The 24,662-nt window shown below is 39.3% G+C and overlaps 1 protein-coding gene across 6 annotated transcripts in view; it reads left to right on the top strand.

Moving 5' to 3' along the window:
* The window catches only part of ANO4 (anoctamin 4), a 191,255-nt gene that overhangs the window by 80,149 nt on the left and 86,444 nt on the right, over positions 1-24,662 (top strand). For all 6 annotated transcript variants that reach the window (XM_069773682.1, XM_069773681.1, XM_069773679.1 and 3 more), the window contains 2 exons: positions 8,327-8,463; positions 15,097-15,255. In XM_069773682.1, the coding sequence (XP_069629783.1) occupies positions 8,327-8,463; positions 15,097-15,255 (296 nt within the window). The remainder of the gene's footprint in view (positions 1-8,326; positions 8,464-15,096; positions 15,256-24,662) is intronic.

Genomic DNA, 24,662 nt, shown 5'->3' with positions numbered 1-24,662 from the left:
CTGTTACTTTAATCCATTCCTTATACTCTTGAATGGCTGTGTGAACTAATAATGTCATGCAAATGCTGCAGTCTGGGATTGAAGACTGGATTTGAAGTTCTAGGTGTTCCAAAGTGTTGGGGTATATTCACATTTCTGCAGCTGGTAATTTTTGGGAGCGGAGGTGATGAGCTTGTCACAACAACTGAAGGTCTGCATATCTTAGATACTGCATGAAACCATCTCTTTTCACATGTAATGTGCTGTGGATGACGAATTCATTGGTCCACCCTTCTTAAATCCAACTGCAGAATGATCTCAAGACTTGTGCTAGAAAAAATACTGCTCTTGTTAACAACAGTGGAAGACACCCCCCCTACCCAAAACGGACAGAACTCTGGAATCCAAAAGAATCTGGAATTTCAGTGGGAATTTTCCATAATAAATTGAAAACGCTTCTGCAGGCCAAGAATCAGGTTGGCCTTCCTGGTTTCCCTCTTTTCCAGTTTTATTTTAAACTGGGTGTTTCATGTAGCAATTTTCTAAAGTGAGAAACAGCAATTTACATTCTTGAATGATAAAGGATGTATAAGAAAGTGTAAAACCCTGCACACTGCCTGATTTTCACCATATGAATAAGGAACTATACAGTGGTAGGATCAGGTTGTTGGTGGTATTAGTTTGGAAGTGGAAGGAAAACTCTTAGGTTAGTATGACGACATGGGCAATATCATCATTATGGGTAATAATTTGAAATTGAATCACCTCATTTAAGCTGTAGGTTTAGGATGAGCCGTGGTTTTTGTAACTTAAAAAGCTTTTGCCATCAGGAAATCTTACATGAGGTTTTGCTTTCTCCCCTCTTCTCTGCACAGCCCAGATATAGGCCTGGGGGCAGCTGGAACATGGCCTGGAGAGGCTGAAAAGGCACTGTAGTCTTTCAGAGGCTAAATAGACAAGATAGATAAACAAGGATAAACAAATTCAAGTTGGGAAGAGACCGTATTGGAATACAAGAAACAGTTATCTTCTCCATTTCAAGCACATGGCTGAGGAGAATAAAAATAGATTTTTTTTTTAAAACAAATAGATGTCAAGATTAGATTTATTAACAGTGTTTGTCCAAAGCAGCTTCTTTTTAAAAATGACTGTATCTCAACTTCCCCTGGTACTGTGTCATATTTCAATATCATACTTTCTGATTACATCCCTGTGCTGAATAACCCCAAATTTTCAATCAACGGGGCACAGGTTTGCTTATAACCTCAAATGTTAAACTTCTAGATAAAACCCTCAGTTTCTTTTAAAAGAAAGTATGTCATTTTTCTGTGGCCGTAAAGAAGACATTCATCTGGCTTGAACGTAGGGGTTTGCGATGAAGGTATCAAGATCTGAATTAATTGTCTAAGCTCTCTTTGCAGTCAACAGACTGTAACTAGCATGTCTACAGCCCAGTTTGTCTCATTTTAAAGTAGGTGTCTAATGTAGATTAGATGACCTGCAACTTGGAAGTGGCTATTTGCCTCTGTTACCTGCAGATGGAGTTCAGGGAGATAAGCTAACCTGAATCACTACCACAGCTTAGACACAAACATCTGCACTGTGGATGTGTAAATGTAGGTGAATCCTACCCTAAGTAAAACAAGTATTTGCAAGTGATTAATGGATATAAACTGAATAGAAGTAGGCTCCCAAATTGTTTTAGCAATTTGAATATAATTTCAAAACTAAGTAGCATTAAAGAAAGAGTCTTTTAAGAATGAATATTTTGATTTATAGATTATTTCTGAGCCATTTGAGAAGGATGCAGCTTTTACAGCCTTGGAGAAAGTGTTTTTTTTTCTTTATCCAGACCAGACACAGTTGCTGTTGGGAAGTTAATCTCTATGTCCTTCAGCTACCTTTTCTTCTGGGAAGACAAAAGGATTCCTATGACTGTACAAGCAGTCACAACAGCCAGTTTGCAAAGACTTGTCCAGGAGAGCGTCTTGTCACCTGCAGTCTGTTGTGAATATCGAATGATTAGGATAAACATGCCTAAATATTTTTTCTGGGGTGTTTGCTCTGAATAGTTGTTGTTATTTTTATTCCTGGTTGTTGTTAGCATTGATGAAAATTAAAGGCGGCTAATGATGCTTTTAAAGACCACATTTTTTTTTTCCTGCTAACGTGAGTTTCCTGAGCATTTCCCTATTCAGGAGGTGCCATGTGGAACTTTAGCTAGCTGGTATATCTTTCTGTTTGCTACACTGCCAAGAGTGATCATTCAATAGCAGAGATTTTTTTTTTTTTTTTAAATTTAGTTACTTAAAACAAACATTTTGCTCTAAAGCTTTTTTCTTTTTTTTCTTTTACCCTACTGAATCTCTTGGACTGCAACTGAAGATAAAGACTTACCATCTCATTATTTACTTTTATGTGAATATACTGCTATTATAGAAGACTTAAAAGTCATTTCTACTGCATCAGAGCTAAATTCTGCATTTAAGTACCATAGTTCATGGTAGAGCCTTAAACACATTTTCCTAAATATATCTGGTAAGTCTTTTTATAAAACAGTTTCTTCTTGACCACATGATATTCAGAAATTATCTGTAGTCTGTCAGAGACAGTCCACAAACAATAATTACTAATCTGAAAATGGCTCTAGACACACACTGCAAAATAGGGGATTGCAAAACAGGGTGATGCATCTGGCCCAAACCAAACTTGTGAACTGGACAGCAGAGGTGTCAAGGTTCTGCATAGAAACTCTCGGTCAGATATAAACCCGAATCGTTGCCTACTCCCAGCCTGTACCCATACGACAGCCCCAGCCAAGAGCAGAGTGACCGGGGGCACCCCCAGCCCTGGTCCTCGGTACCGCCCTGGGGCAGCGGAGCCGCGGTCGGGCAGGGCTGCGGCATCGCTGGCGCAGGGGCCGACGGCCCTGGGGGGGTAACGGGGGGTCCTGGGACCTAGGGGGGAACCCTGGGGGTCCAGGCAGGGACAGTCAGGGCTGGGGGTGCCCTCAAGGCCATAGCAAAAGCTAGCAAAGGCTTTCGTGGCTTTTTCTGAGTTATTACACTGAGAAGATGGATTTCTTGTGGGAAAGCAGTAAATAACTTTATTTTTTTAAAAAAGCTCAGATTTCAAGCTTTTTTCATGAATTCCTATAGTTTGCTTCAATGCGTAAAACTTAGTTTCATTGCCACTGTAGTAAAGTCAAAATTCTAAGAAATCTTTGGCTTTTTAGAATATTTTTCAAAATCCACTTTACGTTGAGTCTCACTAGATTTAATACAAAATAATCTTATTCTTTCATTTTAATCCTCATAATCTGGAGGCCAGAAATCAGTGAGTTTCCCAAGACAGGGTTGCTGATCCACTGTGTAGTTACTGAATTTAGTATGTAACGTGATAAAAAGTTCTGGGGTGCGTGGTATCTGTAGGATGGCCTCCTTGAAGCAAAGACTTGTAAATGGTATCTGCCAGCCTTACTGAGTGCAGAAAAGTGTTTGTATCCAAAAATCCAAATAGATGCTGTAAAAACATAACATGTAGTGCAAAAAGATGCAGGAGGGTTCTTGGTTTTTCATACACCAACTTTTCTGCTTTGCAAGTCTCTGCTTAACAGGTATTTTCTACTCAGTGTTTTTATTAAGGGTTATTCTCCAGTGTTGGTGCTTTTAAACCCAATCTTTTTTCACATGTGGAAATGCTCTATACTTATTATAAACATTGCCAGTAAGAATTTTTAAAGGAAATTCACTTTTCAATGTTACTGATAGGCCTAAAAGCTTCTAAAGAGCAGTTTCTGGGATATTGATCTTCAGCTTGCGTTACCCAAAGCTGAAGTATACTCAATGGCTTGCTGTGACAATTGGTGATAAAATGACAATTAGTTAACAGAAACGCGATCTCTGAGCACGCGTCCATCTTGCCACACAAACCATAGTCAGGTCCCATTTTTTAATGAAAATTCTTATTTTGAGGCACCTCAGGTTTTGAGCATCCATCTTCAGAAAGTTAAAGGAGTTACCTTATCTGTGAGCCCTACCTAAATCAGCTCCTTGATCCAAAGTGGCTTGTGGACCCACTGCGATTGTGCACAGACTCTTACTCAGAATTTCCCAACATTTGGTTTTCAGAATATATGGTTCTACTATATTTGGGATAAAAATATTTGTATATAGACTTTTTTTTCAAATCCTCAAGGGATTCTGAATTATAAAGTCACTTTGATTTTTTTATTTTTTTTCTGCAAAAGGGAACATGAGGGGGAGAAAAGAGCTTGCATATTTAAGCTGATCTAAAACCAGAGGGGGAATTCTTAATATCTCCTGTAGCAACGCGCAAGCTGCTCTGTATTCCTGTTAAATTCCACTGCTTAAAAAGACATGACTATACACTAGCACCAGTCTGTCTCCCAAATAGCATATAGATGATAAAATTATTGTATATCATTCTGTTAAGGTCATTTGTGGAAAAACGCATGTCATGATCTGAAGGGGTCAGAAGAGATGGAGCCCTGATTATGCCTTTAGCACCGTTTGGCCGTGTAGGTGTTCACCTCCATCGGAGTGGAGCGGCTGAGCGAGCTACAGGCAGCAGGAGAGTTGGCTTGGAAGTACCATCACCGTTATTAAAGTAAAGCAAACAGGATTTGGTAGAAAAACGGTCTTGGCAAATGTTAGGGCCCCATAGTTAGCGTCAGTGACTGAAATACTACGAGTGTATTTTCAAAAATGTACGCAGCAAGGCAACTGCAATGTAAAGAGCTCTGCTTTCTCACCAGCAGCACACCTTTACTGCAACTGGAAGAAGGTAACAGACACCTTTGGTGCTGACGAGGTAGTTCAGCACATCTCTTCACTACTTATCCTATTTGCTGAAGCTGTCAACTAGTATGCCAATTACCTGTGTACTTCTGATATAAGCAATTTTCTACTACAGGCAATCTGGGCAGGTCCTGGTAGCTAATTTCACTAACTGGCTGAGATTGACTGCTTCCACAACTTCTAGTCACTGCTGAGATGGGCTGGATTTTAAAGTGACCTTGAAATAAGATTTTTTTTTTTGCTCCTCATAAAGTCTCAGAATAATCCAGTAATTCTCTGCTTGAAAACTCCAAATGCATTCAGTCTCTTACCTACCAAGTTGTGTATCTCAAAACACCTACTTAAAAACCATATATTTTGCCACCCAAAGCATTACTGGCACTTCAGGAAGCAGCAATTCTTGTATCTCAAAGGCTTCATCTTTTATACCGTGGCAGTCTTAATGGCAGGAAAAAGCTAGTTCAAATTCCCTCGAGCATAGCACACAGGCAAAACTTTAATTTTTACATCTTTCATTGCCTCTGTCTGCAACAGATATCTATCTTGCATAATCTTCAGAAAGCTCCACTATTTAATTACTTTTGTATTTTCCACAGTTGTCTTCAGACTATATTGAGGTGTTGATCATATACAGGTTCACGTGTTGCTCTTACAGAGGCACTCTGATGGGTTTTGGTTCAGTGAAGTTGCAAATCATTCAAAACTTTTTCTGTTTCAGTAGTTCATTCTGTTGAGTATTCAGATGAATTCTTCTCATATGAACACGTATGCAAAAGCTGATCATGATCTACATCCAGATTATTGTCTGCTGGGGTGGAATGTTTCCAGTCTTGCCCTTTGAAACAGTAGGACAGTGAAGGGCAGGTGGTAAGACTGTGCTGTCTTGCGGCGCTTCCCCTGTCTTTTATAAGCATCTGTAGTATGATTTTTGTGGATTGAAATGGATCAAGGTGACAACTAATTCTTTAATATTACTACTGCATGTGCTACACACTGGAGTCTGGTTTTTGCCTTCTAAGTCTCCAAAACCCTCTGTAGCTTGTCCTAGGACAGGCTGGATGCAGCCCCAGTGACCTGAGGAGCTGCAGGCTCTCCTCATCTCCCAAACCGAGACACCACCAGATGCTTTTCTCCAGCCCTGGCAGTAAGCTCCCCCTGGCCAGGAACGGGATGGTGTGAGGCCAAGAATGGTTTTAAAGCGAAAAACTCTGTCCTGGATATTTGTCTCTAATGGTATCCTGGCACTTTTCACAAAAGTAAGATAAGTAAAATAAATGGACTGATAGTAAAACCAGCCTTAAAATGGCAAGAGAAACTTAATATCTACCAAAAAAGATATTTTTATATCTTCGGTGTTTTCACAGGCTATGATGATATGCACAATATAAGAGAGAGTGAAGTAGGTGAAGCTATTACTCCCATTATCTCTATAAAAGCAGGCTGGGATCCTGCAGAACAGAGGGTGCTATCTAAAACTGATGAATTATGATATGAAGTGTTAAGTAGGGATTAAATATTGCGCAATACTAATTCGGGGATACAAAGAATGATAGCTAGATTAGTCAGTATGCAACTCCAAAATTGCTGAACTCAAGGAGTAGTATGTTATCCTGAAAACTGTTAATTTGACACAGAATTTCTTACTGTTATGCTGTCTACATGAAAAAAAAAATACTGTTAAAAGTATTAAAAACTCAGAATGTCTCCTAAGAATTGTGCTGCTTATGTTAGTTCATTAGCCTAGTATCTAGAGTGGAATAACTTGGACGTGAAGACTCTTCTGTTGTTTCTGAAATATTTAGTGGCTTTCTAAGCAAAAGTATTGTAATTGAGAATACAGTGTATGTCGTTAACCTTGTCCTTATCTTATGCATGAAAAAGAAGAAGCTTTCTTGAATATTTTGATAGGGTTTTCATCTACCTACAGCTGTAATAACAGCCTTTAGATAGCTGTAAAAGACATGTACAAAAAGGGAGCAATCTCTTCCTCATGTTCATGATTGATAGGAAAAGAATAATATATTTAAATTGCAACATAGGTGCATATTCAGGATGAATATTATGAAGAAAACTTTCTCCTGCTTGTGACAGTGAAAAATAGGCCACCCTCAGAAACTGTGGAGTTGGTGGCATCAGAGATTTTTTTTAAAAGTTTTCTTAAACTGGGCTATAGTACCTGAAGAAGGGAAAGGTGAAAAGGAGATCACAAAATGCTCATGGTGGCTGGGAACTTGAATGGCCTTTAATTTCTGGCAGCTATTCAGTCTCTCCACAGTGGGGGAATGGATTTTTAAACCTGCAGCCAGTAGTTAGAAATGGAACTAAGTTGCTGCCAGCAATTAGAGATTTTTGGCTGTTCTCCGTTAATATAAATTCTCATCAAGAGGAGTTACAACTGCCTGTCACTAAGTTAGGGGAGTTGCGGAGAAGCAGAAGGATCAGGAGGTTATTGCATAAAAGAAGACTGATTCCAAAAGCGAGTCAAGTTTGCAAAAAACTGTGAGCAGTAGTGGGTTAGACAAATTTCTGTCAAGAGCAATAGATGTTTGATCCTGCTGTAGTCAGGGAAGAGGCTCAGTAGCTGAACTTTGGGCGTCCCTTCTAACAGTTACGACTCAACTGCCGTAATTCTGGATTTTGCCTATGAAACATGAGGTTGGAGAGATGACATCTATCCACAGTTGAAGCTTGATCCTCAGCCGAGGCATTTTTCTTCTCCTCGCACACGTCTCTCCATCACCCCTTCACACCAGATGTGCAGCCCGTGGGGTGCCAAGGCGGACCTCTCTGACCGCAGCTGCCCGCCCCGCGTCTCCCATCCCACAGCCGCTCGGTCGGCGGATCGATGGCCGTTACGTGGGACCGTAGGCTTGGGCAGCAGCTCTGCCCACAGCTTCTCATCGCCTCTTTGCTCTGCAGACCCCTTACATCTCTGTGCTTTTTATCAGGGTTGGGTTTACTACAGCATCCTGTAGACTTAAGCTATTGCTTCGTGCATGTCTGAGGGCTGTGCGGTTCGTAGATCTGAACGTGACAGATTTATACGTGTCAAAACATGCCAAATTGTGCAAAGACAAACTTCTTCTTCTGCTTTTAAGTAACAGTATTTATTTGATGTCTTCTGCCTCTAGCTGCCCCACAGGTCTGTACAACTTCTAACTCGATACTTTATGTAGGAGGTTAAAAAATCTGCTTCTTTATAATAAGGAATTTTCAGAGACCGTACTAATCCAGAAGGTAATCGTTTAAGCCACTTACCCTAAGAGAAGCTGAGGCGATAGCTAATGTGTGTTGTATCATGACAGAAAATTGCCTATTTGTCATCAGAAAGGTATTGTGGCATCCTAAATCTTTATGTGGCTCACTGGTGAAGAAAGCACTCCACTAATGCGCATCAGATTTTGAACTTAACATAGTATATACTCATAGCAGAACTGAAAAATGGGATTGTTGGTAATGTGTTACACTCAGTGCCTTCATTTGGTTCAATGGTGATTTGAATGTATATTTTTATTTTTTGTTTTTAGTAGCTAAGGATGTCAACATTTTTTTTGATGAGTTAGAAGGTGTGAACAGCCCTTCCAAAGATGATGACTCCCTGCTTCACCATGGTAACTTGACCAGTACTTCTGATGATGCCAGCAGGTTGGAAGTTGTGGGAGAGGTAAGAACACACAGTATTATTAATATAATAATTATTCATGCCCATTATAAAAAGGGAATAAATGTAATTTGATTTAAAATCTCATTCTCTGCAATTCAACTTGTATCTGAGCTTTCCCATGGGGACTGTTTTCCATTCTAAGATTATAATGCTGAAATATAAAATATCTCAAGTTAAAAGGAGTTTTATTGATTTCACGCACCCCCAGTGAAAAGTCTGTACAGGCCTTTGTTGTCTGCTTGTTTTCTGAACCATCCAAGTCTAATGCTTCACTGCTTCTGAAAATAATGGAAAAGTTTTCCCTATATTAATCCTTTGGGGGGAAGGAGGGAGGAGGGGAATCTATCATAAATGTCTCATAAGAAGCATTGGGCGTCAGGTATGTGACACATTCCCTTCCAGTGAAGAGTAAGTGACCTGATGGTGCATAATGGTGGTTCAGAGAACATACCAGGGAGGAATCATTCAGCACATAGTCCCTTTTAAATTATGCCTTAAAGCAGGCAACCCGTGGACGTGAGGGCTATCTCTTCAGGGAGTGAAAAGAAGAGACCAGGGACTTGTCTCCTTTCCCCCACCCCAGGAATGCAGCTGCATCCAGACTACTTACTGGAACGGTCTGGTGTTCCTTGCACGCTGTGCCTGAGGATTTTTTGGCAGAGGGCTGACTGGCACAGATCAGAACTGGCAGGGACCATACTAACAATTAAAAAGCACGGAAAACCGTAGGATATTGCTGAAGCCCCTGCCCTGACACTGTTTTGTTTACTAGTTTAGATAAAGTTTAGAAGGTATAACTACAGATTATGTCTTTTTCAGGAGCTAGAGGGTTTCGTGGTGCAAGTTTTTCGGTGAAACACTGCTGAGGAGAAAGTCAGAGATTTTCCCTGTACTAGAAATTCAGCCCATAGAGAGCAGCACTTCTGGAATGTTTAGACAGATAATTAAAGTAAAAAAATTCAGGGCACCCAGAGATATGTTTGACCTTGCTCACAATTTCATCTTCCCCTTTACTCGTTGGTCTTCCCCAGGTTCCCATACAACTTACCAAGGGCCCTCTTTGCCTACTTGCACTGTAATAGGTTAATCTGACATGATATTCCCGTGTTACGTTTTGGGATCATGTACCATATGGGCTTTAACAGAAGGGCACAGGTGAAAGGCACATGGTGTTTGCAAGTTAAAGACGAAGAACAAACAGAAAATGGTCAGAAGGACAGAGAATGATATAGAACAATATATGCTGCTCTTAATTTAACAATACTGCAAAAAACAATACTGGAAAACCTTTTTTTCCCATTTGACGTATTCTTTGTTGCTTTTTAAAGGGAAGTCTGAGGAATATTTTCCTGGCTGAACAGATTATCTTTTTTTTCACATAGCCATAACTGAGGAAAATAGCAATGTAGGTCATGTATATGTATAAGAGGGGAAAAAACCAGAAAATTGAAAGTCCTAATGGGAGCTGAGGGATGCTGTAGCCTACAAAAAAAAGTTTCAAAGTCTTTGGCCCCAGCTTAATTCCAGAAGGAAAAGATACACTATTTAGATATCATGCGGTTTGTATGAATAAATACGGGAGCACAAGTATATAGTGGTGGTGTGAACTCTGAAGCTTCAAGATTCCTTTCAGTCTTTCAGTTTAGTTTGGTAGCCAAAAGAGCCTGTAGATGCCCCTTGATGTCATCAGGACAGGGGGTCTGGCAGCAGTGAAAGTCTCTCTGAATGTATTGATGTTTGTTTGGTATAGTTTTGAAGCTAACGTTGCAGCAAAATAATTTAATATGATTCTGGCTTAATTTGTTAAAATGAATTTACAATCAAAAAAATTTACAAGGACATACCAAAGGTTTCTTAGGACTTTTGTTTAGCTGACAAGTTGAAATATTGTTTGCTTCAACCGTTAGTTGTTTGTGCCCAACCAGAAAATCCAATGAAGACTTTACGGATGGAGTTTTATCAACAGTTCCTGAACAGATGCAAAGCCAGACTGAGATTCAGCTTGTGTTTGGCTAAAGATGGGGGGTTTATCTGTTTTATTCAAACACAGCTATAGTCTGAGTGAATTGAAAATCACATTTCCCTTTGTGTGCATTGATCAAATTCTTCTTACATATGCCAATATAATGATCAGACATATACTCTACAATTTAAATCCAGGGACATATTATCACTAAAATATTGTACTATTACCACTGAAATTTCAGTTTCTGAGAAGAGGAGTAGCAGCAGAAAGAAGGTAAAAATTAAAGTAAAAACTATTTAGGAGCTGTATTCTAGGTATGCATCCATTATGCCTTTCTTTCTATGGAATAATAAATCAGTCTTCTTTATCCAAACAAGGGAGAATGATGGAGCTGGGACAAAATTTTATTTCTACTTCAGTGAGCTTACATGGCCTGTTCTTGACATTCCAGCTAATGTAGGTAGTTTTGAAATTAAAATTATAAGAGTCACTCCTACAGTCTTCACTTTAAGCATCAAACTCTGTTGATATTTGGGGGCAGTGTTATTAATATTGTGCCGAATAGTAACAATCTTTTTTATAAATTGGAACTTGCACTGAAGATTATGGCAGAAAAAAAGTATTCGTGTTGCAAAATAAGAATTCTGATGTTCTTTATGGCAGTTATGATAGCTTGTGCAATTTTAGCTCAGTTTTCTTGTGGGTATTTACCAGAATACAAGCTAACTACATAATTATTTTTTTTGACCAAATCCTTGTCGTCTTCAGTGGTCAAGGTGGATATGGAAAGAGATTATCTAAGCTTTCTGAGAAACCTACAAATCCGTTACTTCCTAACTTTTGAACACTTGATTTTGCAGCCTAGGTAATTTCATTATTAGAAAAGTTCCATGTAATTAAATATATTATGGTGTCAAGAAGAATATAGCAACCAGTGAAGATACATGGAAAAATAAAGTTGCAGCTTCCACAGAATTATAATCTAAATGGACAAAAGGATATTAAGAAAAAAAGGACGCACAGAGAAAATAGACTACTTTGATTAGAACTGTGCCTTAAAAACTGGGTGGTTCTGGGTTCTTCTTTTTCTGCATAAGTTCATATGTTATCACTGTTAGTGGTGCAGGTATTAATGCCCTCCACCAGCTGTGAAGTTGCGTGCAGGGGACTAACTTCAGGTAACCACAAACCACAGGGAAAGACAATCTCTTTAGAGTACGAAAATCCTATCTTCACTGAGCACTCGTACTGATAACAACCAGGTACCGAAATAATTAGGAATGAAGAAAGATTCTAATCTGTCATTAAATTAGTGAACATTAGAGTCCCTTCTGATTTATTTTTTTTAAAGATCTGCAGATAAAGCTTCAAATTTCCTTGATTTCCCTAACTGCACTTTTGTTTAAATGTTCCGTTTAAAGTCTCTATGGCTGTTAGGGTTATGAATCGCTCTCATTTTGGATAGCGAAACATTTGGGTAAGGCCTTTGGCCTAAAGCTCTCCTAGCATGTATGTGTGTGTGAGTCGCGTGTCTGTGAATGTTGATGGATCCCAACTGTGGGTCTGAGAATACGAAAACTACTGCATTCCTTGGAAAAGAATTCCCTATTACACAACTTCAGATACATGCATTACAAATAAAGCTGCAAAGATAGCCAGAAATGCTAACTAAACTTCTTCCTAGAGTGAAGTCTTCCCTGTTCTTCCGCTTTCTTCCGGCATCCTTTTTCAGATGAAGGAATGGAGATTTGACATACATGACTAGACCACTTTCCCACCAAAATCTGCAGTCAGACCTGGTTCTTGAAATACTTTTTTCATCAGTTTAGGAAAACTGAATTTTGAAGTTGTAATGCAGGGAAAGGAGATGCAATGTCTGGAGAAGGGTCAGTGAAGCTCAAGGTAGGAGGAAGTCTCTGTCTAGGATAGTGTAAGCCTGGAATACTGTGGACGATGCAAAAGCCCTGCAGCTGACATTTCCTGATGCTGCTGGGACAGCCCTGACTGTCTCCACATCATGTTAGATCCTCAGAGTTCTTGTATGTCCAGGCTCAGCCTATAAAGCTGCCTTACAAGCTATAACAGTGGGGAATAGAAGGGGTTCCTTCTCAGAGGCCATACCAGTCTAGTAGGGTTTATCAGTCTGGATTTGTTGTACTCTGTTCCTAAAATGAAAAGGACCTCCAAGTACAGATAAGCATGTCCAAGCTGCCTTTCTGAGCGAAAAATGACAATACTGTCGCTGGAAGTGTTTCACAAGTCCAAGAGAAAGTAGTTGTCTCGGGAAGTCCTATTTATAGGGGAAGAAGTCCTACAAGTCAAATAACTCAGCTAAATCTCATAGACGCTCTTTAATATAAGGTTCCACCATGCACTGATGAGTCAGTGTAGGGCAAAGCAATTTTTTTCAGAGAAAGATGAAACATAGGAAGCATAAAGGGCATATCTATTTTTCCAGTGGAGTCACTACTGCACGTGGAGGTACTCGTGGTGCTCTCTGGGTGGGTCTGTGCTAACATTTTAATTCAGATCAGGAGTGTGCATTTGAAGTGAATGTCTCAATTGCCCCTATCTATGCTTTGTTTGCATTCCTGAGCAGTGTTGGATTTTAAACCTTGGATTCCGTCTGGATGCAAATAAATTGGGAGATGTACTCCAGTGAGTCTCCTGGACCAGATAGAGTGGGCCCAAAGCAAGCCCTCAAGCCTACGTAGTGTGGACAGCAGATCCTCAGCACAGATTGTTTTGCTCTACAGATGCTTTCCTATTACACGGCTTTACTTGCTAAAATACATGTAGTGTCTCTAGGACCTCCAGGACAGGAAGGATGGCTCATCAGGAGGTTTAGAAATCAGAGCAGGACCACCAAGCTGAGACACTGCCTCAAAATCTCCTACTGCACCCTTCCTTTATTTAAATAACCTTAAATACCCTTTTGGGGTTTTTTATGTCTTCTCAACATAGATTTTTTTTTATGTAAAAAAAAAATAAACAGCTTACTGAGCTGTTTTCATATTTAATGCTCTGTGAAAAATACTTTTGATATCTTGATAATATTTTTTGCCAGCATGATATGCAGTATAGATACAAATGGTTTGTTACTGTTATTTCCTTAGGACTTAAATCTTTTTTCTTGCCTTCTTTTTCAGCTCAAGGAACTGTTCCACTATATCAAGTCTGCATTAAGCTGTGTCAGGAGTCAGGCACTGTAATAAAAGAACCTTAGAAAAATTCCCCTTTCTGCCTTCAGTAAACTGGATGTACCAAGGGGATGGGACATTTGGGATGCTTTCATTGGTTTTTCCATTTAATCAAAATGCCTGCTGAGAATCAGGAAGATAGCTTACGTTAAATTCTTTGAATGGGAATATGGGGGGGGTGTCTGTAAGAATCATTTGTCCTATTAATATATTTACTTCTTGCAATTTAAATTCAGAAGCAGTTCTCCTATGGAGAAAATATTTTGAAAATTCCCTACTTTTCCCAGATGTAAAAGGCAAAATATTCATTTTTTCAGAGATTTGATCATATATTACAGGGTATAGCTATTTCTGGCAGGAATGGTTGAGCAAATTCTGGAAAAACAGACAGAAATTAGCCTAACCCTCCCTTCAGCTTGGAGCTGGACTGATCTTGAGGTCCCTGAAGGTCCCTGCCCATTATACTGCTCTGAGGCAGTGCTGTTTGTTCCCATGTATCATTCACACTGTACATTTTTTGTATTAAACGCTCCAACCTGCAAACTGCCACACAATTTCAGCTTGTCCGAAAGTGAAAGCTTAACCCCTGGGCAGGACTTGTATTATGTGGAAGTAGTGTTAAATTGCGAGGGGGATCTGTAGAGAGTTTCATCTCATGAATTTCTGGGGAAAGAGCAGCAGTTTGGTCTTTTAGATCTCAGGAGAGGGACCCGCTTGACCTCTTATTAACAGTGAAATCAAGTTGTTTCTTTCTGTTGGAGCAAACAGGCATGTTCTTTGCAGGAAATAGCTAAGAAACAGTATTTTTTGCATTTACATACTGCTAGAACAAATACCAGGAATTATTTTCAAATGAATCCAGTGGGTTTCTTCAGCTGTTCCTTAAGCAAAGACTATTCTGTAGTTAGTCTGATGAGGGATAGTGTGGTAGGTACAGGACTTCCATATTGTTGTCTGTGTCCTGTGAGGCAGATGTACTAGAGTCATCAAAAAAGCAATGAGAATCTCTGCACCAGGTTTTAGTGTTTCTCGCTACAGTAAATGCTCACGTCATTGTTTATTCTTCTCACATGTACAAAGACATTCTACTATACTAGGTTCTTAATTTTAAATTTACACTTCAGTAACACTATTCTCTGCTTTATTTTCTATGTAAGAAGTTATTCCTGATTTTATGGAGGGTGGTGGGGGAGGAAGGTTGGCTCGTGTTCTCTGTTCTCTCCTATCCCATGCCTATATGAGCAAACCTCTGCCTAAGGAGACCTCCTGGTTTTGAAGTGGGGAAGTCTGTGCTCCTTTCAGACGACCTCAGAGGCGCTGTATGTAAAGCACCTAAAAACTTGAACATCATGTTCCGATTCCTTATCTTTCCTGTTGAGTGCTACTGAAAACTGATGATGCAGACAGTAATGCAGCAATTACCAAGGCAAATTAACATTACTGAAATATTTGACTTTCTCTTTACAGGAAGTACCTGATAAGAACAAAACCAATGGACTATATTTTAGAGATGGGAAATGTCGGATTGACTACATCCTGGTGTATAGAAAATCCAATCCACAGACAGAAAAGAGGGAAGTATTTGAGAGAAACATAAGAGCAGAAGGAATTCAAATGGAAAAAGAGGTAAGAGACCTTCCTTGAAAAAAACTTTCAACGTTTAAAGCTGCATAGAATCTGAGGGTATGAGTTTTGTTTACTATGAAACCCCTTTACTCTGTTTTAGCAGTGGAAAAACGTTTTTAAGCATGCCTAAATATAGGCTATTTATTGCCAAAGCAGCGGGAAAGCATAGCCTAAAGGAAAATCAGACACATGGATTGAAGGCCAAAACAGGCCATTACAGTCATCTTTTTCAACCTTATGCACAAATAGGCCACAGAATTTCATCCACTGTGCTATGCAAGAGAGAAAACAAGTGCTGGGTTTGGATGGCCTAAATTCTAACTTCTAAATTCTGCTGAGTGTAATCCATGTTTCTGTGCCTGCATTTCCTTTTAGCTACCTGCTCCACTCTTTGCTGAGGCTCTTGGTACTCTTTCCAGAGACCTAACTAGACCTCTGCCTTCCTTTTTGTGTCAGCTCCGGCATAGGGACCTGAGCGGTATTTTGGTAGTTTGAAAGCAGCCTAAAGGCCCTCCTTCTGTCTTAATCCTAAACATTGAAATAATTGGACAGTACATATGAATCATTTATAGCAATGTTATTTCCAACACAATGTCCTCAAACAGTAGATCTTTTCTGGGTAAGAGTGTAAAAATGAATGTAAAGAGTCTAAGAATGTATTGATGTGATAGGTTGCAGAAGCAAGGCTTAGAGACCATCTCTCTTTTGCTTAGGCTATGTTCTTTCTTAAACTTTCGTTAACTGTGCTTAAACAGGGCTTAAGTCTCAGTTCTGTGCAGAACAGATATTGCTGAATATTTAGCTTTACGTGTGCGTGTTTAACTCACACTCATGCTAATATACATTGTCATGCTGCCACTGATGGAACTGGTAGAGGAATTTTCAGGTTACAGGCTTTGGTCAGTTATGCAGGTGCTGTACATTATCTCCTTTTCTTTCACTGAATTCCTGGTACATGTGTAGATATTCTGCCTGTGTACTTGAAAGGTGCACTTCTTTGTAAAAGACTAGGGAGGAAAAAATGGAAGATATTTCTCCCGAGAATGTGGAAAATGTTTGCTTTCTTTAAATGTTTTTGAATGAACCAGGGGTACTGCTGGATAGTTACCATAAACTATTCCTTCAAATAACCTGGAAGTTAGCATCTTTAGTGCTGCAGCAGTTGATAGATGTTTTCAGTGGCAGCCATTGTTCATTTATTACGTGTTCCCTGTAAACATACCACTGCCTGTAGGAGTTGTAACCCAACATCCAAGAACACAAGGGTGTTGCTGCAGCTCTTCCGCTTCACATCCTAGAATTCTGCGCTGCTTCCACCAGGAGAGATGCTGAAGAAGTCTCTGAAGTTTGGGCAGTGTAGAAGATGAACACGGAATGAATCCTCCCTATTGATACATCTGCCCAATGGTTTCGAACCAATCTTTTCTTACTTCATGATTTTTGCAGATTTACTGTGCTAAGGTCAGCAGTGAAAGCTATGATATCACTTTATATTTTAGGTATTACAAAACTTACTGCAACATTCTGCACAGAAAACTTTTTAAAATTGATGATTTAAGTGCTTACTATAGAGTTTTCTTATGGCTTTCAAGCCCATTTATTTGGACTTTGGTGCCGAGGCTGCATGAATGTTCTGGCCATTTGATTATTCATTTCAGTTTCTATTATGCTACTGATATGCAGTTTTATGTCTTATTAATCTCATTTGGCCTTGGTGTGACTTCTTGCCAGCATCAGTAATTGTACATTTTCTGAACTCAGAATGATCAAAATGAGGTTGTGTTACATGACTCAGGCTAATGTTTTTAAAATCTAGGTTAGCAATCTTTTTTAACATATGACTCTGACCTAAAATTAAACCCTAGCATGTATATTTTATGATCATGTTAGTTTCCAAATTGAATTATAATCCTGAAGGAAATAAGTACATTCTTGGTACACTCCCTCCCCCTCCCTGCAGAGTAACAACTGTACTGTATAAGACTTAGGTTTAAACTAAGCAGCGTGATCGGTTAAAGCCTATATTATTTCTCTTTATTTTTACTTTTCCTTTTGCTGAGACTACGCATCATTCTGAGGTTCAATTCTGGAAGATTTTTTAACAGCAGGTCTGTTTTCTAGTTGTTCACATATAATATATTGCTTCCACTGGGAGTAGTTTGCTCCCAGATAAAAGGAGAGAGTTGTCTGTGATTTTGGCCAGAGAACTTGTAGAGAGGCAACAGGCCATAACTGCTGGACTGAAAGAGGCTTTTTACCTTCTATGAATTTTGTGGGGTGGTTGGTTCATTCTCATTGGACTGCTGGCTGTTTATATATTGACATTTGATTGTGTCAGTCCTGTCTTTTTAATGTGAAATCAGTGGCAGAGAGGAAAACTTACAGAGCTGTTCATGCTGCAGTCTCAAAACCATATTACTCAGTAACACTGCAGCGAGAGAAGAATGCGCTGCGGTGGCTCGCTGGCAAGTGTAGCACAGCAAAATACCCGGGAAGTGATGAGTGCAGGGGACAAAGCGTTCACTTAACAGCATGAAATGAGAAAGTGAATCTGAAATGAATTCATAAATGCTCAGATAACTTCAGGCACAATGTCAAGATCATGTCACTTAGAAGGTACAGGTATGTGTTTCTGACTCTAGAAAAAGGTGATAACATTTTGCAGATATTCCCCAATGAATTCACACTCACCTTCTTCAGCTACACCACACCACTCTGCCATGGAAGTTCTGCCAGGTTTGGTGCTCTGTATATCCAGTAGTAAACAATGAGGGGATCCCAGACCAAGGAACTGATCACTGAATTAGTGAAGGTATGGAAAACAGAGCTCTAAGAGAGAATGCTAATCGAGCAGAACAGCATAAATCACTTTCTGAGCCTTCTCCCTGCTTTTCAGTGTATATTGGGTCTGGATGGGATGACTGTGTTGTCCCGGTCCAACATGGATCACATCTAACACGTGATCATATGCATAGAAGCTCTGGGTAAGTTAATTGAAAATACAGGTCACTCCAGGAAAAGAGACTGTATTCTTTTCAGCCAGATATAAAGTTTCCTATATTGATTTATCCTTTTTTACAATGTCTCACAAGTGAGAAAAATACCTACGAGATCCTGGCTCTGGGATTCTTGATGACCCTACTGTTTTCATTTTTTAATACTTTTTGAAACAGACTTACGTATGGGGTAAAATGGAGAGGCCAGTCTTCAAATGCAGCAAGTTCTTATCAGAGATGAGGTACCAATAGCATTGCTGGCTTGTAGGCACTGATACTTTCTGTAAATATTACACGAGACTCATACCTTCCAGAGCTGACTGGCAAATGGTTAGCAGGAGATAGAGTGCTACTGTCCACACTGTGAGGATATGTTTCATATTTATCCAAATACAAGATAAACCTGAGACCCACTGATGCTCAGAAAAAAATAACTTGCTATCACTTTCACGTAAAAAGCAAACGCGGATAGTGTCTGTTATTCCAAACATAGTGTTCATCCCTCTGGGACAGTAAAAACCCAGCGTTTTTCTGGAAAACCCATCTTTTTAAGAGAGAATGAAGAGTCAGAACTACATTGAGCTCATGGTATTTTTCACAAGACTAAAGATTTATAAATTCAACCTCTTGGCCAAAATCCAGCTCAGTTCCCTTATCCCAAATTATTCCTGCAGCCTCAATTAATGTATTTTAATCCCCGCCCTAAACAGCCAGGTAGAACTAAGTTGCTATAAACAGTAACTATACTGTGCTGGTACAGGGATACAGTATTACAGACATCTTTCAGTAAGGTACTTTAAATTATACTACACTAACGGAGCATGCACAGAGGTAGCCAGCATGGAGCAGCTAACATAGCTAACTTGTTCACTTGCAACCTGTTTAAGCTGGACTGTAATGCAATGCAAATGCAGGATAGAGGTGAGGTAGTTCAAAGAAATCTATGCTGCATGAACAAACACAGATCACCCTTGGATTTATAATTTCTAAAAGAGAAGAAGGTGGTCATCTTAGAGTTAAGTAAATACTGTTTATCCAAAGTGAACCTGATGTTGGGTAGGATCTAGTCATGTAGCCCTAGGAACAGACTACATTTAGATTGAACTTGGCAAGGGTTTTTTTCTTTTCTTTTTGCTTCTCATGACTGCACTAAACTAATTCATACAGAGTAGTTCTACTGTTAAACGTACTTGATACATTTTACTTAATGATTGTGTCCAAAGTTTTTAATTTATAATTTGTAAGTTGATTTGATACAGTTTACTTGAAAAGGCATTTGACTTGTCAGTAGAAATTGATAGATAGAAATGCAGTAAAGGGGAACTAATCACATAAGTAGTGAAAATAGTATTCAGGCCCTTATTTTATCTCTTTTGCATATTTACATATACTACTGTTTCAGTATAAAAGCAGTGAACTGCTTTAAAGCAATAGCATTCCTTACTGCCTTAAAAAGCAGGTCTCCTCACAGCTACTGGATGTGGAATATGTTTCAGGAACTAGTTCCAGGTATTTTACAAAGAGCAGTCAATCCATGTGGGCTTCTGCCTGTACATTGATCTTTGCATCTCCCAGACAAAAGATGTTAGTGTAGTGTACTAGTGCAGTTTTCAGGAACAATCCAAATTGTGTGGGTTTTGTGTTACATGCCCGATTAAAAATTTAAACATTGCCACCATAAGTGTCAAGCTGTCACCAGGGCATCTCTAATTGCATTCACTCCCTGCCTCAAGCAGCAGCTGACATTTCTGGGGCAACATCTGGCAGCTGATACGCAGCTGGTGTGTACAATAGGCAGTAGAAAGATACAATGGGTGTTCTCTGGAGAAAACCCCAAAAGACAGGGAAGAAAAGCACAGTATAAGCTTCACTTTTGTTGTATGAAGAAATATCTACTAGCAGGTATAAGCCGAGTCTGAAAGTTATGTTAATCTGAGTCTGAAAGTTATGTTTAGAGATCTTTTTCAGTAGTCAATGCAGCATAATTACAGGATACTATTATTTCATGACTTTTCAAGTTTGCAGGCAGATGTAGGTAGGTTCATGGTGAGGTAGCAGGAGTTCCACAAAGCAGTTTCTCTTAATGTGGCTGTAACTTTGCACTAATGGGACAGGACTTAAGAGGCTAGCAATATGTATTCAGTAAGAGACTTATATTTAGCACAACTTGGAGCCTGGTTTAAAATGATGAATGTTGAGAGAAATTACAGATGACAGAAAGAGCTCACAATATAGTATCTCTGTGGGTCTTGGCTCATCCCTGAGTGTAAAACCAAAATAGACTTATGACCATGTCAAAGTGAGGTAAAAGTTAGAAATAAAGAATGAGTATGAAAAAACCAAGAACTTCAAAGACAGAAACTTTAAATATAGTTGTGCTCAGAAAATGATGATGTGAAAGAGATGTTGTAATCAACAGCTATTGCTCTTGAGCATAGTCAAATATTATCATCTTTCTTTCTGGCAAAAATGACATCTACTTTTTGTTGTTGTTGTTGTTAGTACTGCAGAGCCAAAACAGTAAGGTTGATCTGCTTTTTTCTGGTTTGTGCGTCATCACTGCAATTGTTCATGAGACTCCTGTTACATAAAAACGTTATTGCTGATTGTGATTCATGGGCAGAAAAGAATTAAGCTGACTTCCAGACCCCAAGTGGCATTTGCAGATCTGAGTGAGGAAAGGTGTTTTATGTAATTTGGTTCTCTGAGAAGCAGCGCACAATAAAATCTCAGTGCCTTTGGAGTTGACTCTAAGTTTCCTTTTCAGTTACGTCTTCAGTTTATTCAGTTACTGAAAGAACTTGGTGGTGTGGTGGCCAGGAGCAAGCTGCAGGTCACCTGGGGGATCTTCTGGCTGCTTGTTTTCCTTGGTGCTCGTGTCCTTTCCCCGTCATGTTGAGCTTACTCTGCACATAGCAAACTCCCCTATCCACTACAGAAAAGGGTGGCTAGGGAAAGCTTCCACCATCAAAATTGCATCTGCTGTTCTTTGAGGTTTTTTTACAGAGAGAAAGTGAAGAGTCCTCCCCCTGAGGAGGAAGGAGCGGCAGAGACAAGGTGGGATGAACTGACCCCAGCCCCGTTCCCCGTCCCCCTGCGCTGCTGGAGGGGAGAAGGTGGAGAATTCAGGAGTGAAGTTAAGCCCAGGAAGAAGGGGGGGGGGGGGGCAGGTGTTTTAAGGTTTGGTTTTATTTCTCCTTCTCCTACTCTGATTTGATTGGTAGTAAATTAAACTCACTTCCCCAAGTCAAGTCTGTTTTGCCCGTGACAGTAATTGGTGAGTGATCTCTCCCTGTCCTTATCTCGACTCATGAGCCTTTCATTATATTTTCTCTCCCCTGTCCAGCTGAGGAGGGGAAGGACAGAGCGGCTTCGGTGGGCACCTGCTGTCCAGGCAGGGTCAACCCACCACAGGTGTAGTTCAATGCTAATCTACTACTGTAACAAATATCAAGCATTCGGTAGCTTTCACGCACTCTAGTAAGTTGTTTCAGTCTCTCACTTTTCTGATCTTATTATTCAATATGTAAATATCTATAGCTAATGAACTTACAGTACAAATTATGCAGCATGCAAAAGCTGTGGTTTCACGAGCAGCATAATATCCCATTATTAGCAGGTGCAGTTTTTTATTTAATGTTTAAGCACTGTGTCTGATTGCATCCACAAATCATGGATGGAGACATCAAAGTGACATAAACTATGCCTGGAAAAAGGGAACCGGACTGAAATCCAAGCCCACCACATGTATTATAAGTGAAAGTGCTTCCAGCTATTTAATTTTAAACATTGGGCTGTTCATTTCATCCAAATTCAGCCAGAGCAAGTTAAAAATTGACTGGTCTTCCAAAGATTTATTGTTAATTTATTATCTAATGCAAATAGCAAGTGGATTCTCTTTTCAGCAGTGTTTTGCAGACAAATGTATAGGTCCTAGAACAATGTTGTTTTCCAGAGAACGCTCTGTACCAAAAAGCATTGTCGCTAAACAGTGGAGGAGTTTCCAGATGCCTGGGCTTCTGAGTGAAAACGTTTTAGATTTCAGATACTATGTCCACTGTACAGCACAGTGGCAGTTTAGAAGAGAAATTTGAGGAGGTACATGGAAATCTGGATGGATAGAGTCTGAACTCAAATTTCAGTGTGCAGTTTTTGGAAGTAACCTTCTTGATTGTCTGAGGGAACCCAGAAACAAGTACATTTCTGGGTTGACAAATTCCAGCCTTTAACAGGACTTTGTAAAGCTAGTAGACTAAGAAACTGTTGCTGAAAAATTGATCTACATTTGAAAAAAGTATGGCTTTTTCATGGAGTATGGAGGTAATACAGAAAATATGTAGATAACTGAAAAGGGATAAAAAGGCCCCTGAGATATTTCTTTTCCTTCAGGAATGTTGAGTAGGATTTTTCTGTCAAAGAGTTTCCTGTCATCGATCTTCACAAATCAGAATGTCAAAAACCTTTTGAAGGACACCAGACTCATGGAAAAAAACGGACAGACGATAGATTAAAAAAACTGATGAAGGTTACATATGAGATGTCCCTTATATGTCAAAAGTCACCTTTCCTGTTACAATAATTGGTCTTAAACTGCAATTATTTTTGAGATGTTTTTTGCCTGCTAGTGGCATCAGGAACAAGCGTAATGCACAAGTCTACAATCACTTAATGCACAGTGAGAGTTTTCATTGCCCAAAGGTGACATGACTGGTTTGCTGCAACACTCCCTGATAGTACTGGCTTAATGAGCAGAAATCTAGAGCTGTCTATAGGGAACAAGAAGACAGAGTATATAGAAACGCCAGCAGTACGTTTTATATTCTCATTTTGCTTTGATGATTTTGGTGTTGAGCTTGTTTTGAAAAGGCGGCGTTTTATTTACAGCATTATGCTTCTGAACAAGTAGTAACGATGTCAAATGGCTGCAGTGCCTTCTTGGTCTGGGGGACATTTGCATCCTCCTCTGCAGCACGAAGCGGTGTGGGGCTGCCCTCCCTGGAAGCAGTCCCAGGAGGGAAGCGTGAATCCAAAAGGACAATTCCCTTCCTCAGACACTCTTGGCACAAGGTCTCCAGGCCCTCTTATCGTCCTACTACTTTCTTTGTTATACCAGGTTAATTTGGTCACGGAGCAAGTGGAGCATTGGCACTGTGTGCCCTGGATTAACTGTATTATAATTATGGTAAGAGCCTTACAAATAGAGCTAGTCAAATTACCTCGGTGCTCAGACTTCATTGAAAAAGACGTTTCAGTTTATGGCTCTCTGGGCCCAAATTAAATGCAGCATTATCCACTGCATATTTACGTATTTGTTTCTTGCTGTTTGAGTGGTAATGAAGTGATGTTGTAAATGAAGTTTAGTAAAGCCTGACCTGAGGGGAAAATGCTCCTGAGATAGCCACATCAGCTGAAATCTCTGTCAGCCAATTAGTTAGGTCCCCCTGTTTAAAGTCTTATCTGGTTTACAAAACTCTTTTCTGTGCACAAATATCTTTCATATCCTTATATGAAAGCTTTTAAAAGAATCTCCAAAAGTGCCTTTTAGGAAAAACAGTGTAAAGACCCTTTTCTTTCCTTTTGGAGGTCTTCATGGTACTGTACTTACTACCTTTCTTAGATACAGCTTTGTTGTTGTTTCTGTTAATAGACTCAAATAGATTTTTCCATTTACAACAAATAAGTTTGACTCCCCTTTCTGAAGTCTCCACTGTCAAGCACCAATAAAAGAACTTTGTGCTTACTTTTTTTAACAACCATCTTTTATACCTTTTTAAAATTCAAAACTTTCCATAAAGAAGAAAACCTCCACAGTGAAAATGTAGAAAGAAGAGCAAAACAGAGACCTGTAAATCTGGAAACCATGACTCTCTACTTTCTCTTGCAATATGCAAAATTCCTGTTATTTTTAATGACTGGCAGATCTGGAGGGATTTCCTCTTCATTTCCAATGTGTTTATTTGACCTTCTCCTTTCAGGTTAGTTTATAAATGTCATGTTTTGAAAAACTGCCATTGTAGGCTAGTAATAATGGTAGAATATTCAGGGATTTTCACATTCACATACTTCTATACATAAGAAGTAGGAGTATATAGTTTTCCTATATCTTTCTGTGTCTGTAATAACATATCTAACATTGAGTTTACACAATTTCCTTATGTAGAAATTTAAGGATTGGAATTTAGGTATTACATAGGTTTTAAAATTAAATTGGTTGGAAAATTATCTCCCATAATAAGCTGTTACAACCCATCAATCTAATTTTAGTGTATTCTTCTCACATGTTTATTTTAATTGGCTTAGTTTCAGAAGCAGAAATTGTTTTTTGAAAGAAGTGTATCAGCAAGATTATTTGCTTGACTGGTATTTGCTAAATTCCAATGAATATATTTTTCTCCACTTTTAATGTTCTTC

Source organism: Haliaeetus albicilla, chromosome 28 (genome assembly GCF_947461875.1).
Source record: "Haliaeetus albicilla chromosome 28, bHalAlb1.1, whole genome shotgun sequence".
Taxonomy (NCBI): Eukaryota; Metazoa; Chordata; class Aves; order Accipitriformes; family Accipitridae; genus Haliaeetus; species Haliaeetus albicilla.
Note: the sequence above shows the minus strand (reverse complement) of the source record. Positions and strands in the feature narration are given on the sequence as shown.